This window comes from Physeter macrocephalus, chromosome 9 (genome assembly GCF_002837175.3).
Source record: "Physeter macrocephalus isolate SW-GA chromosome 9, ASM283717v5, whole genome shotgun sequence".
In the NCBI taxonomy this organism is placed as follows: Eukaryota; Metazoa; Chordata; class Mammalia; order Artiodactyla; family Physeteridae; genus Physeter; species Physeter macrocephalus.
In genome coordinates this window covers 77,706,433-77,719,074 of record NC_041222.1, presented here as the reverse complement: position 1 = coordinate 77,719,074, position 12,642 = coordinate 77,706,433, and the positions used below count along the sequence as shown (strand labels likewise).

Below are 12,642 nucleotides of genomic sequence, written 5' to 3'. Positions count from 1 at the left end.
CCCACCAGGACTCACAGGCAAAAAATATACAAATCAATTTTCACTGCAAAGTAAAGGAGCTGTTACAGTGGAAGATTACTGGACTGAATGTCAACATTATGACATAGTATGAATGTGTTTCATGTTTGGTAATTGCAATCATTGTTGCTTTTGTTGTGGTCATCCATTTACAATGCTTGGTGTCAGTTTATTTATCTCTTGTAAAAATAAAATACAGTGTGTGGCAGGGGGAAAAGAAAATCCTACAGGAGTAGGAGAGGGGAAAGTCAGGGGAAAGGGAAACAAGTTGCATCTTGAAATACTTGAAGTGGTAGTTTATCAAGCAAAAGGAAGAGGTCTTCCATTTACACTTTCTTATTTCAAAAACAAGCATACTTTAAAACTGGAAAACTTTTTTTGTAAACAAAAGAGAAAAAGACTATGCTCATTAGATCTTCTATTTAAAATGTTCTATAATACTATACTATTCCCTCCAAAAAAAAAAAAGTCAATGGGCAAAGGATATAAACAAGCACTTTATAGAAAAACCATTCTAAATGTCCAATAAATATCATATTAAGTGCTAAAATTAAACTAACAATGAGATACACTTCTCACTCAACATACTGGAAAAAATTAAAGAATGATAACCCCTACTGCTGGTCAGGATGCAGGGAAAGTTGTACTCTCTTATACTGTTAGTAGAAATATAAATTGTTGAAATCTTTCAGAATACAATCTGCTTATATTAAAACTACACATGTCCTCCTACCCAGTAACCCCACCCTATAAAATACATTCATATTATGAAACATTTGGCAGCCATTAAAAAGAACTAACTAGGTACTCTGAGACATAAAAATCATGATGTATTTTTGAATGGAAAAAAGATAAAGAAATTTTAAAATAAAAATTTTTAATTTAAAAAAGCAATCCATAAAAAATAATTTTAAAGTTCATGATAAAAACAAACTGTTTAATGTGATCCCAAATATATATAAAGTCATAGATGTGTGTGTCTTTATACACAAAGATATCCACAGTGATGGTCATCGAAATGTAGTTACCTCAGAGGTAAGATTTCGGCTGATTTTTACTGTTTTCCACATATTTTTCTACCATGTTTCAATTTTCAAGTGTGGCCATGTATTATTTATATAATCAGCTTCTGTTTCTTGTTTTAAATTAACTTAACTTTCCCCCTGCTTTCCTTCCCCTACTAAATCAGCTTCCTGTTAAATTTTACTACTGAAATGTTTCTCAAATCTGTCTCCTCCTTTATATTCCCAGAGTTTAATCCTTCCTCATCTCTCACCTGTACAACGGAATTAGCCTAGCTAAACATTTTGCCTCCATTATTACTACCAATTTGCCTCCAATTAAAAAATACATATTTTACTATGCCAATTCCCTCCTAAAAACTCAATCAGTTCTTCACTGACCATAAAATAAAGACCAAACTTTACCAAACCATTCAAAACTTTCTGGACTCTAACTCCAAACTATCCTAACCATTCAACTTTTATTTCTTTGTTTATTCATTCATTCAACAAAGTGTGCTTACTGTGTGACAGACACTGTTCCAGCACCTACTACACAACAGTGAACAAACAGCCAAAACTATCGGCGCTGACCTTGTGGAATTTATATAGTTCTATATGTATGGGGGGTGTGTGGGGGGGTGGAAATAAATATAAACATAATGAAGAATTATACAGGCTCTTATAGAAGTAAACATAATGAACAAGCAAATTATATAGTGCAATATGATTTATAATAAATATGTATTTTGTCATTCAGATATATATTTCTCAGATATATTTGGGTCTTCATCACAGTTCCTGGCTCACAGCTACCGAAAACTCTTGGAATTTCCTAAGGTTGAGAGTGATAAAGGTGTCTTTCCTTATGCTAATGAGGTGATTGGAATGCACCTAAGAATGGGGGCTGGTTACCAGAACCTTGTGATTAGAGGGTTGGAACTTTTGGTCCCACCCCCTGATTTCTGGAAGGGGAGGGGGCTTGAGGTTCAATCAATCACCACTCACCAATGATCTAGTAATCATGCCTATCTAATGAAACCTCCATAAAAACCAGAAAAGGAAAGCTTTTTGGCCCTTTTCCAAGAGCTTCTACATTGGGGAACATGCTTCCATGTGCCACCATTCAGACTCTATGCATCTCTTCATCTGGCTGCTCATGTGTATCCTTTAATATCTTTTTATAATAAATTGGTAATCTAGTGAGCAAATGGCTTTTCCTGAGCTCTGTGAGTCATTTTAGCAAATTAACTGTACCAGAGGAGGGGTTGGTCAGAACCTCTAATTTGTAGCCAGTCGGTCAGTCAGAAGCACAGGTAACAACCTGGGAAGTGGAGGGTGGTCTTATGGGACCAAGCCCTTTACTTATGGAATCTGATTCTATCTCCAGGTAGACAAGTGTCAGAATTGAGTTGAATTCTTGGGCACCCTGCTGGCATCTGAGAATTGCTTGTTGTAGGGAAGCCTACACACACACACACACACACACACGCATGCACGCACACTGGGCTTGGGTCTGGGAACCCTTCTACATATATAGTATGTAAGAAGATAATTGTTATGAAAGAGAGAAATGGAGTGCTGGGCAGGTTAGGAGAATGGAGAAGGTTTATACTTTTTAAATTGACTGATCAGGGCAGCCCTCACTGAGGTGACACTGAATAGACTTAAGGCAGTGAGAGAGTCAACCTGGGGAGTTTTGAGGAAAATACCCTCTACCCCAGATTGTATGTGAACGCTGTAGGGTGAGAGAGGGACAGTTATGTTACAAGAATAGCAAGGAGGCCAGTGTGGCTGAAGCAAAGAAGGTGAGGGGACAATGGTAAGAGATGAGGTCAGAGAGGCACCAAGACAGGGGTCTAATCCAGAGCACATGGGGCCTCATGGGTTCAACAATAAGGACTTTGGCCTTTACTGTCAATGAAACTGGAAATGTAACCAACACTGAGGATGCCTCCAAGGGGCAGTCCTTAACTGACAGATATGTAAATTCTCCAGTTCCCTTGTCCCTGACAGGACAACTGTGAGGTATAATCCACACAAGTCTCCAGGGCTCCCTGACAGGACCAAACCAAAGTTACCAACTGTGAAGCACACCTTCAAGTGGCTTTCTTCGTTTTTATGTCCCACCTGCCTGCAACCCTGCAAGTTTTCCTGGAATTACTTTCTAAATTACGTTTACATGAATCTTTGTCTCAGGGTCAGCTTCTGGAGAACCAACCTAAGACAGGAAGCTACCAGAGTTTTATGTGAAATGTGGCATGATTTATTCAACAAATTGAATGCTGAACCACTAACTTTTCTTAAAATATATAATTTCATACACCACATCTTCACACATCCTGGTTTCTTTCCTAAGAAATAACATCTCCTTTCTTCCTTCCCTGAGGCAAATGCCAATAAAGTTGGCACTGTTTTCCAAAATGCCAACTCAAACGATCCTTTCCAGCATTTTATGGCAGCATGTTTTTGGGGAGGTGACTCTACCAGAATATAATTTAAGGATCGATTATCTGCATTTTCTATTTCTATCTAGATCAGATTATTGAGAAGAAATCTTATCTTATCATAATTATTTCCCCAAAGTACCTACTTAGCACAGTGCTTTGCACACAGTAAGGGTGAATACAACTTGCTGAATTTCTGATCACTCCTTATAAGCTTTTCTTCTCATACTGGACCCAATATCAACTTCACAAAAACCTCAATTTAAATCTAAATAATTGGGACTTCCCTGGTGGCACAGTGGTTAAGAATCCACCCGCCAGTGCAGGGGACACGGGTTCAAGCCCTGGTCCGGGAAGATCCCACATGCAGTGGAGCAGCTAAGCCCATGCACCACAACTACTACTAAGCTTGTGCTCTAGAGCCCGCAAGCCACAACTACTGAAGCCCGCCACCTAGAGCCCGTGCCCCACGACAAAAGAAGCCACCTCAGTGAGAAGCTCGCGCACCGCAACAAAGAGTAGCCCCCGCTCACCACAACTAGAGAAAGCCTGTGCACAGCAACGAAGACCCAATGCAGCCAAAAATAAATAAATTTAAATAATTTTAAAAAAAATCTAAATAGTATGTGGCAGAAATTAATTAATTTTAACATGATTGAGTTATTTTTTCATGTGGAGACTTGATTCCACCAGTTTTTACGTCTTTGCTATAAAGGAGCACAGAGAACTTGGGCTTTTAAGAAACACACATGCTATACAATGTCTTTTGACACTTACTTTGGGGAGAGCACCGGAGGACTGACAAAAGACCGAAGTGCATCTTTCACCATGTCTTGCATGAGATGGGTTCCAAAGACCTTTTTGTTATCCACCAGGAAAGTGGTCTTAAAACAAATGTTATATATATTAGTAATGCTGTCACAATCTTGACATATTGTACATGTAGTTGTCATTACTGTGACATGAACATACTTCTTATAAATGCCACAGAATACAAGAGATTAAAATGTAAAAAGCTGGTGGAAAATTTCTTTTTCCACAATGCCTCCACAATGGGTACTACTTATTAATCCCTATTTAAGGTGTATTCTGATGCAGGAGAACAAAAAATGTGCAGAAAAAAAAATCTCTCAGGTCAAGAGTAGTAATATTGAACTAGTGAAAGTGAACTGATGGGTCTGAAAATGTCAAATGAGCTAATATACAAGAACGGTTTCATAAATTATGAAATATTTAATGGTTATAAATATCAAGTCAGTCGATAACCTTATCTCTAATAAACACCTTGGAATACATACAAACTTTCTGAAATTGGAAAAAATATAGTTAAAATAATAAATTATTAAATTGAAATACACTATTTAATAATAATTTACATTTAATTTTCTCCCCTTAACAATCTCAATGTATCTGAATATTTACTATACTATACCTTACTTGATTTCCTAACACATTTGAGTTGTTTCCAGTTTTTGGTGATCACGAACCAAACAGCTTTAAACACTGGCATGCATACAGGTTTCTAGGAGAATGTCAGATTCCACTTCTCTTGGGTAAATAAGCAAGAGTAAAACTTGTATATCTGTTTTTATAACAATCTGCCATCATTTTCCAAAGTGGCTATAGCACTTCATATTCCTATCAGTAATGCATCCTCTCCAGTGCTTGATATTTTCAGTTTTGTTCTTTTTTCTTGTTTTATTTTAAAGATATTCTGATAGGTGGATAGTGGTATTTCATTGTGGTTTTAATTTGCATTTCCCTGTTTTCTTACTGTTACGTTTATAGAATTCTTTTTATGTTCTCGATACAAGTCCCTTGTCAGACATGATTTGCAAATATTTTCTCCTACTCTGTAGAGTCTCTTTTCATTTTCTTAACAGTGTCTTCCACAGAATTAAAGTTACAAATTTAATCAACTTGTCATTTTTTTTAAATGGACTGTGCTTTTGATGTCATACCTAAGAATTCTCTACCTTTCCCAAAGTCACAAAAATTTTCTCCTATCCTTTCTTCTAACAGTTTTATGGTTTCACATATAGTACTACATAATAAAGGACTAATTAAGGAACAGAACTTCTCTGGACTTTCCCCTTGGTTCCGCTGATCACATGTCCATCATTTTGCCAACAGCACACCTGTCTCATAGTCAGGTAGTATTGAGTTCCCCAACTTTATTCTTTTTTTTCAAATTTGTTTTGGCTGTACTAGTTCCTATGCCTTTCCATATAAATTTTAGAAGCAGCTTGCTGACATCTACAAAAATTTCTGCTATGATTTTGGGATTGCTCTGAATCTGTAGATCAATTTTGGGGAGAACTGACATCTTAAAAAAATATCAATTCTTCCAATCCACAAACAAGATGTAGCTCTCCATTTATTTAAGTCTCCTTTGATGTCTTTCATCAGTACTTTGTAGTTTTTCAGTATACAGGTTCTCCAAACAGGTGTTAGATTTATACCTACGTATTCCATTCTTGATGTTATTGTAAATAGTACTGCTTTAAATTTTTTGATTTGCATTGTTCATTGCAAGTATATAGAAATACAATTGCTTTTTGTAAATTGGCCTCATATCCTGTGATACTGTTAAACTCATCCATCAGGTGTAGGAATTTCTTTGCAGATTCCTTGGTACTCTACATAGATAATCATGTTGTCTGTAAAGCATTATTTCTCAGTTTCTCAACTGTATGCCTTTTATTTCTTTTCCTGCCTCTTTCCACTGGCTAAGATTTCCAGTACGATGTTGAGAGAAAGTGGAGTGATGAGAGTGGACATACTTGCTTTCCTCCCAGTAGGAGGAAAGAATTTAATCTTTCATCATTAAGTATGATGTTAGCTATAGGTGTTTGGCACATGCCCGTTATCATATTAAGGAAGTTACCTTCTATTCCTAGTTTTGCTGAGAGTTTTTATCATGAATGGACGTTGGTTTGGTCAAATGGTTTTCCTGAATCTATTGAGACTTTAGATTACATGGTAAATTACACTTTAAACACTGAATCAACCTTACATTCCTGGGATAAAACCCACTTGGTCATGATGTATTCTTTCTTTATATATTGCTGGATTTGATCTGATAATACTTTAAGATTTTTACGTCTATGTTCATAAGGAATATAGGTCTATAGTTTTCTAAGCTTGAAATGTCTTTGTTTGGTTTTGGTACTGAGGTAATGCAGGCCTCATATGATGAGTGCCCTTGCCTCTTCTATTTTCTGAAAGAGACTGTTTATAGAATTGTCCTGGAGTTTTGTTGGAAGGCTTTTAACTATGAACACAATTTCTTTGATCGATACAGGATTATTCAAATTTTCTATTTCTTTTTGAGTGAGTTTTGGTAGTGTCCCTCACGGAACTGGTCCATCTCATTTAAGTTTTTGCATTGATGGACATACAGTTGTTTAGAATATTCCCATATTATCATTTTAATTTGTTTAGGGTCTATAGCAATTCCTGATATTATTCATCTGTATCTTCTTTTTTTCTTGTTCCATATAGTTAGAGGTTCATCAATTTTAGAACCTGCTTTTGGCTGCAATGATTTTCTCTATTGTTTGTCTCTTTCCTATTTTACTCATTTTTGCTTTTATCTTTGTTATTTCCTTCTGCTTGCTTCTAGTTTGATTTGCTCTTCTTTTTCTATTTTTTTAAAATAGAAGCTTAAATTATAATTTCAGACCTTTCTTCCTTTATTTTCATATAAACATTTAGTACTATAAATTTCTCTCTAAACACTGCTTTAATTGTATCCCACAAATTCTGATATTTTCATTTTCATTCAGTTCAAAATATTTTCCAATTACCCTCAATACTTCCTCTTTGACCCATGGGTTCTTTAGAAGTGTGTTAATTTCCAAATATCTGGAGAATTTTCCAGATACTTCTGTTATTGATTCCTAATTCCAAAATAGAGAGCATACTTTGTATGATTTCAATGTTTTTAATTATTAAGGTTTATTTTATGGCCCAGAATATGACTTTGATGAATGTGTAACACTGTAACTCAATACTTCTGTTACAAAAATATACCACTAACTGTGGAATATCCTTTAAAAGCATCTACCTTTTGTTCCATCAATCAATAAAACAATGTCAATACACAGTTATTTGATATTTAAAGACATATTTTGATACTAAGTGGAACTTACTTGTAATAGAGATCTTGAAAGAACACAAGGTGATTGTTCACTAAATTCACAGAAAAAATCCTAATAGATACACAGAAAAAAAGTATCATTAATAGATTAAATAAAAGCTGAAAATGTTCGTATACAGAATATAATTTTTACCAGACCTTCTGGGAATGATACACTACCAAAGTTAAAATAAGAAAGATAGCTAAAGATCATTTCTATAAGAATTGTCTAATTGTATGAATGGAAAAATGGATAATTTTAGAGCCTAAAATTTTTTTTAACAAACTTACCAGTAACAGTATTAGGTGGATACCGATATTAAATTTGTACATCATGAAAATAACAGTATCAATAATAATTTACTAACTAATGACAGAGATTTACTTCCTAATTCACAGAAATAAATACCAAGTAACCAGGCTAACTGAATTCACATTCTCTTTTTTCATAATTAATTTTTACACCTTGCACACACTCCTCAAAGTGAATATTCTCCACCAGACAGTGATTCTACTATTCCACATTACAAAGAAAATTAAAACAATTTACCCCACAGAAAATCCCTCAACTTCAGCCTCTAAACCTCTAGTTGTATCCACATCTGTACACAGATCCTTTCCTTGCCTACTTTAATAGATGTATTAAAGACTCCATTCCTTCTGGCTTTTTCACAAACATTACACACTGTCAATTATCCATACTTTGCTCTCCTAGATATTAAAATTCTTCCTCTCTACTAGACCGTTCCCATTTTCATTTAAACAGGTTTCTAATCATCTTTAGAAAGAAAAGAAGATCATCACATGTCACATTTTCCTCTCAACTGCTGCCTTCTCAGCCAAACTTTCTAAAGAAGTTGGCTGCACCCACTGTCTCTACTCACTCAACTCAACTCTCACCCACCTTCAACACATGTAACCTGGCTCTTTGCTCTAGTCACCACTTGTTCCCCATTACTAAATCCAATGGACATTGATTTTGGACGTTATTCATCTCTTTCACTTGACCTCTCAGCAGTGTGACTTCCTTCTTGAAAAACCTTTTAAATGACTTTCATATGTTTCTTCCTCTGGCTACTTCTCAGTTTGTTCTGCAGGTTCAAAGTTCAGTTCCAGAAAACCTTCTTTTCTTAACCTATGTATTTTTTCCTCGTAAATTTTGAAGCATAAGCACTCATGCTTTGATTACTATCTATACTGTAATAATTCTAAAATTTTAACTCTAAGCACAGACCTCTAAACTCTACCCATATAGCCAAGACTATCCAATATCTCTACTTAAATATATTAAAGGTACCTCAGACTTTACTTCACTAAGACCCTCAAAGGTCCTTTGAGAATATCCCCCTTTGAGTGAACAGCACCAAATGTGCATGTAGACTTACAAGGCAGAAGCCTAGAGACCTTCCCCTTCCTCAGAGCTCTCTCATGCCCCATATTTAATTCATCACCAATATTCTATCAGTTTTAGCTCACACATAGCTCTAACACTGACAACCTCACCATCTCCCTGCCATCCTTTTAGTCCAAGTTACCATCTCCTCCTCCCTTGAATTGCAGTACTGGTTTCCTAATTTATCACACTATGTTTACTCTGGTCCCTTCCAATCCTTTCTCTACAATGCAGCCGCATCTTTGCACATTCTTGATCCTATTATGTCACTGTCCCCCCCCACACTTATCTTTCTTGATAAAACTAATGGTTCTCCTTTGCTCTGTGATAAAGATCGAAATCCTTAATGTGGCTTAAATGGTCTTGTCTGGTCTGCCTACCTCTCTAGCCTCACCAAATCCCCCATCCCCATCACTCAATGCTCCATTCTGCTACTTTTCTTTTAGTTTCTCAAATGTATCATGTTCTTTCCCATCACATGGAGGAGCATTCAGTTTCCTGCACCTGGAACTGTCCCCCTACTGTCCCAAATGATGTTCACCTAACTGTGAGATCTTAGCTTTACCTTCACTTCTTTAAGAAAGACTTCTCTGATCATTTAGGTCAGTTCTTTCATTATATGCTATATGTTCTAGTTCCTTTGCTTCATACTCCCTACCCTGGTCACACAGATATTAAAAAATATGTTATAGAAAACTACTGACATGGGAAGTATTGACATTGGGAAATGTTTGTGAATGTCAAGTTATGTAATTTTTTTTGTAATTCTATAATCATTTTTATGATGATTTGATCGATTTCTATCTCATACTACACTGTAAGCCCTATGACAAGATGGATGGTATGCTTTTGCTCATCACTGTATACCAGCCATAGCACAGCACCTAGCACAAAACAATCATGTTGGCTGAACTGATGAATGTACATATACTGTACTCGCTATCACAGTTCATCTGTACTCAATTTCTTATTGCTAGTATACATCCCTAACAGGATACAGTCTATAAAGTCCATTATTTACCTCATTTAAACTAGGCATATCTTCTTAATTAATCCACAGCTGTCAAAAGTATCATCTCATGGGTTCCTAAACTATGAGTTTCCCTTTACTAGTGTCACTACCCTCCCCCTTACCACTGGTTTTTGCCCTATATGCAAAATACCAAAAACTTTGAAAATGCAGAAAAATGCAAAAAACAAAACTATCATATAGCATTCCACTATCTATAAATAGTCATAATTAATATTTTGGTATTTGTTAATCTAATCCTGAGAAAGAATTTGGCTGAATTTGGCTTTGTCTCTGAATATCTTTTCTGTGTGCAACAACATATATAAAAAATATATTTTAAAACTTTCAACAGGGACTTCCCTGGTGGCGCAGTGGTTAAGAATCCGCCTGCCAATGCAGGGGACATGGGTTCAAGCCCTGGTCCGGGAAGATCCCACATGCCGCAGAGCAACTAAGCCCGTGTGCTGCAACTACTGAGTCTAAGCTCTCGAGCCCATGAGCCACAACTACTGAGCCCGCATGCCACAACTACTGAAGCCTGCACACCTAGAGCCTGTGCTCCACACAACAAGAGAAGCCACAGCAATGAGAAGCCCATGCACCACAACAAAGAGTAGCCCCTGCTCGCCACAACTAGCGAAAGCCCGCGTGCAGCAATGAAGACCCATAAATAAATAAATTTATATTAAAAAAAGAACATTAAACATAACTTGACATTCACAAACATTTCCCAATGTCAATACTTCCCATGTCAGTAGTTTTCTATAACATATTTTTTAATATCTGTGTGACATATATTGTAAACATACCTCAGAATGGATATTGTCACCATTCAGTATTTAAACTGTTACTAGTTTTTGAACATTACAAAGGATGATGCAACAAACACCTTTTTTCTTATTCTAAATGTCTAGAAGGAGAGTTTCTGTGCCAAGTATACACATTTTTAAGACTTTTGAGAGAGACAGCCACTGGAGTATAAGAGAATGACTACTTCCCTTTACCAACATTAAATATTATTATACTTTTCAATCTAGCTGTTATAAATTGCATTTCTTTAATTACTAGTAAGGTTAAGCATCTTTCATGTTTATTTCTTTTTAATTATGTATGCTCATGTCCTTTCCCAATTTTTATCTTACTGATATGTAGAAGCACTCTCTAGAACCTGGCACTTTATCCTAATAACAGGTTTCCTATGCAGATCTACCAGACTATTTGGTCCCTTATATTCCATAACTTTAATCTTTTTCTCTACTCATGGCCCCTGCTGCACTCCCCCCACTACCACTCTGTCTCAAGTCTTTCAGAGATCCAAATTCTTCCATTACTATGCCTTCTTCATGTCCAGTGACAGCAGTCCAGGCCTGGCTCCGCCAGCTCCCCTCTATTATGATGTGTCATTATGCATTCACCCCGCCCCTGACAAAGCAATCCATAATCTTTTGCCAGAATATCAAGTTCCAACCGTTGCATTACACTTTCTTATTCCAATTCACATTGATCTCCTCCTTTTCTAAAATCCTACAATTAATCTAGTGAACACAAATATATATTCATATATCAATTAAGGATTAGAAAAGTAGATGTAGCAGAACAATAAAATCTCTATTCTAATTCTCTTATGACACTAACTAACCATCTAATTTGGTTTTAAAGCCCTGTAAACCTTAGTTTGTTTAGCTGTACAATAAACTGCAAAATGAACTGGCCTGTGCGTATAATCTTTTTTATTTTTAAGATTCTATGATTCTTATGACAGAATAAGGAAAAACTACTAAAAAGAAAGGAAACACAAAAGGAGGTAATAAAGGCATAATCAGTGAAAGTTTCACTAAGGAACAAGGACTTAAGCTGGGCTTTAATGATAAAGAATTAGTGGAGGGCTTCCCTGGTGGCGCAGTGGTTAAGAATCCGCCTGCCAATGCAGGGGACACGGGTTCAAGCCCTGGTCCAGGAAGATCCCACATGCCGCAGAGCAACTAAGCCCATGCGCCACAACTACGGAGCCTGCACTCTAGAGCCCGCAAGCCACAACTACTGAAGCCCACGTGCCACAACTACTCAAGCCCATGCGCCTAGACCCTGTGCTCCACAACAAGAGAAGCCACAGCAATGAGAAACCCGCACACTGCAATGAAGAGTATCCCCTGCTCACCACAACTAGAGAAAGCCCACATGCAGCAAAAGACCCAACACAGCCAAAAATAAATGAATAAAAAATAAATAAATGTAAAAAAGAAAAGAAAAAAAATTTTTTTAAAAAGGAAAATAAAGTTACTATAAGAAAGAGCGTAACAGAAGCACAAATCTTTATTGACCATTTATCAATTATACCCCAGAGGCTGCTGCTAAATTCTAGGAATATAAACTAGATAATCTGTCATCTCAAGGAACACAGGTACAGAAGCAACCTGAAACCAAAAGGGAAGCCTTCACAGAGGAAATGACATGGGGCTAGAAATTATGTACCTCAACACTGAGGGGGAGCAACAGTCAAATGCATATATATGTATAGTCATGCAAAATGTCTAAATAACACTATTTTTTTGCCTGTTTTTTACCTTCCTAATTGAAGTATATGTCATTATAGCCTTACCAATTAATAAAACTCCATCTCTGAATGTTTT

The 12,642-nt window shown here is 36.3% G+C and overlaps 2 protein-coding genes across 3 annotated transcripts in view; one reads left to right on the top strand and one right to left on the bottom strand.

Moving 5' to 3' along the window:
* Nucleotides 1-12,642, bottom strand: part of NAA35 (N-alpha-acetyltransferase 35, NatC auxiliary subunit) — a 109,586-nt gene that overhangs the window by 26,611 nt on the left and 70,333 nt on the right. For both annotated transcript variants that reach the window (XM_028494103.2, XM_024132917.3), the window contains exons 13-14: nucleotides 7,621-7,680; nucleotides 4,244-4,350 (exon numbers count right to left, since the gene is read on the bottom strand). In XM_028494103.2, coding sequence (XP_028349904.1) covers nucleotides 4,244-4,350; nucleotides 7,621-7,680 — 167 coding nt within the window. The remainder of the gene's footprint in view (nucleotides 1-4,243; nucleotides 4,351-7,620; nucleotides 7,681-12,642) is intronic.
* Nucleotides 1-12,642, top strand: part of GOLM1 (golgi membrane protein 1) — a 117,813-nt gene that overhangs the window by 86,356 nt on the left and 18,815 nt on the right. The gene's annotated exons all lie outside the window — the stretch shown is intronic.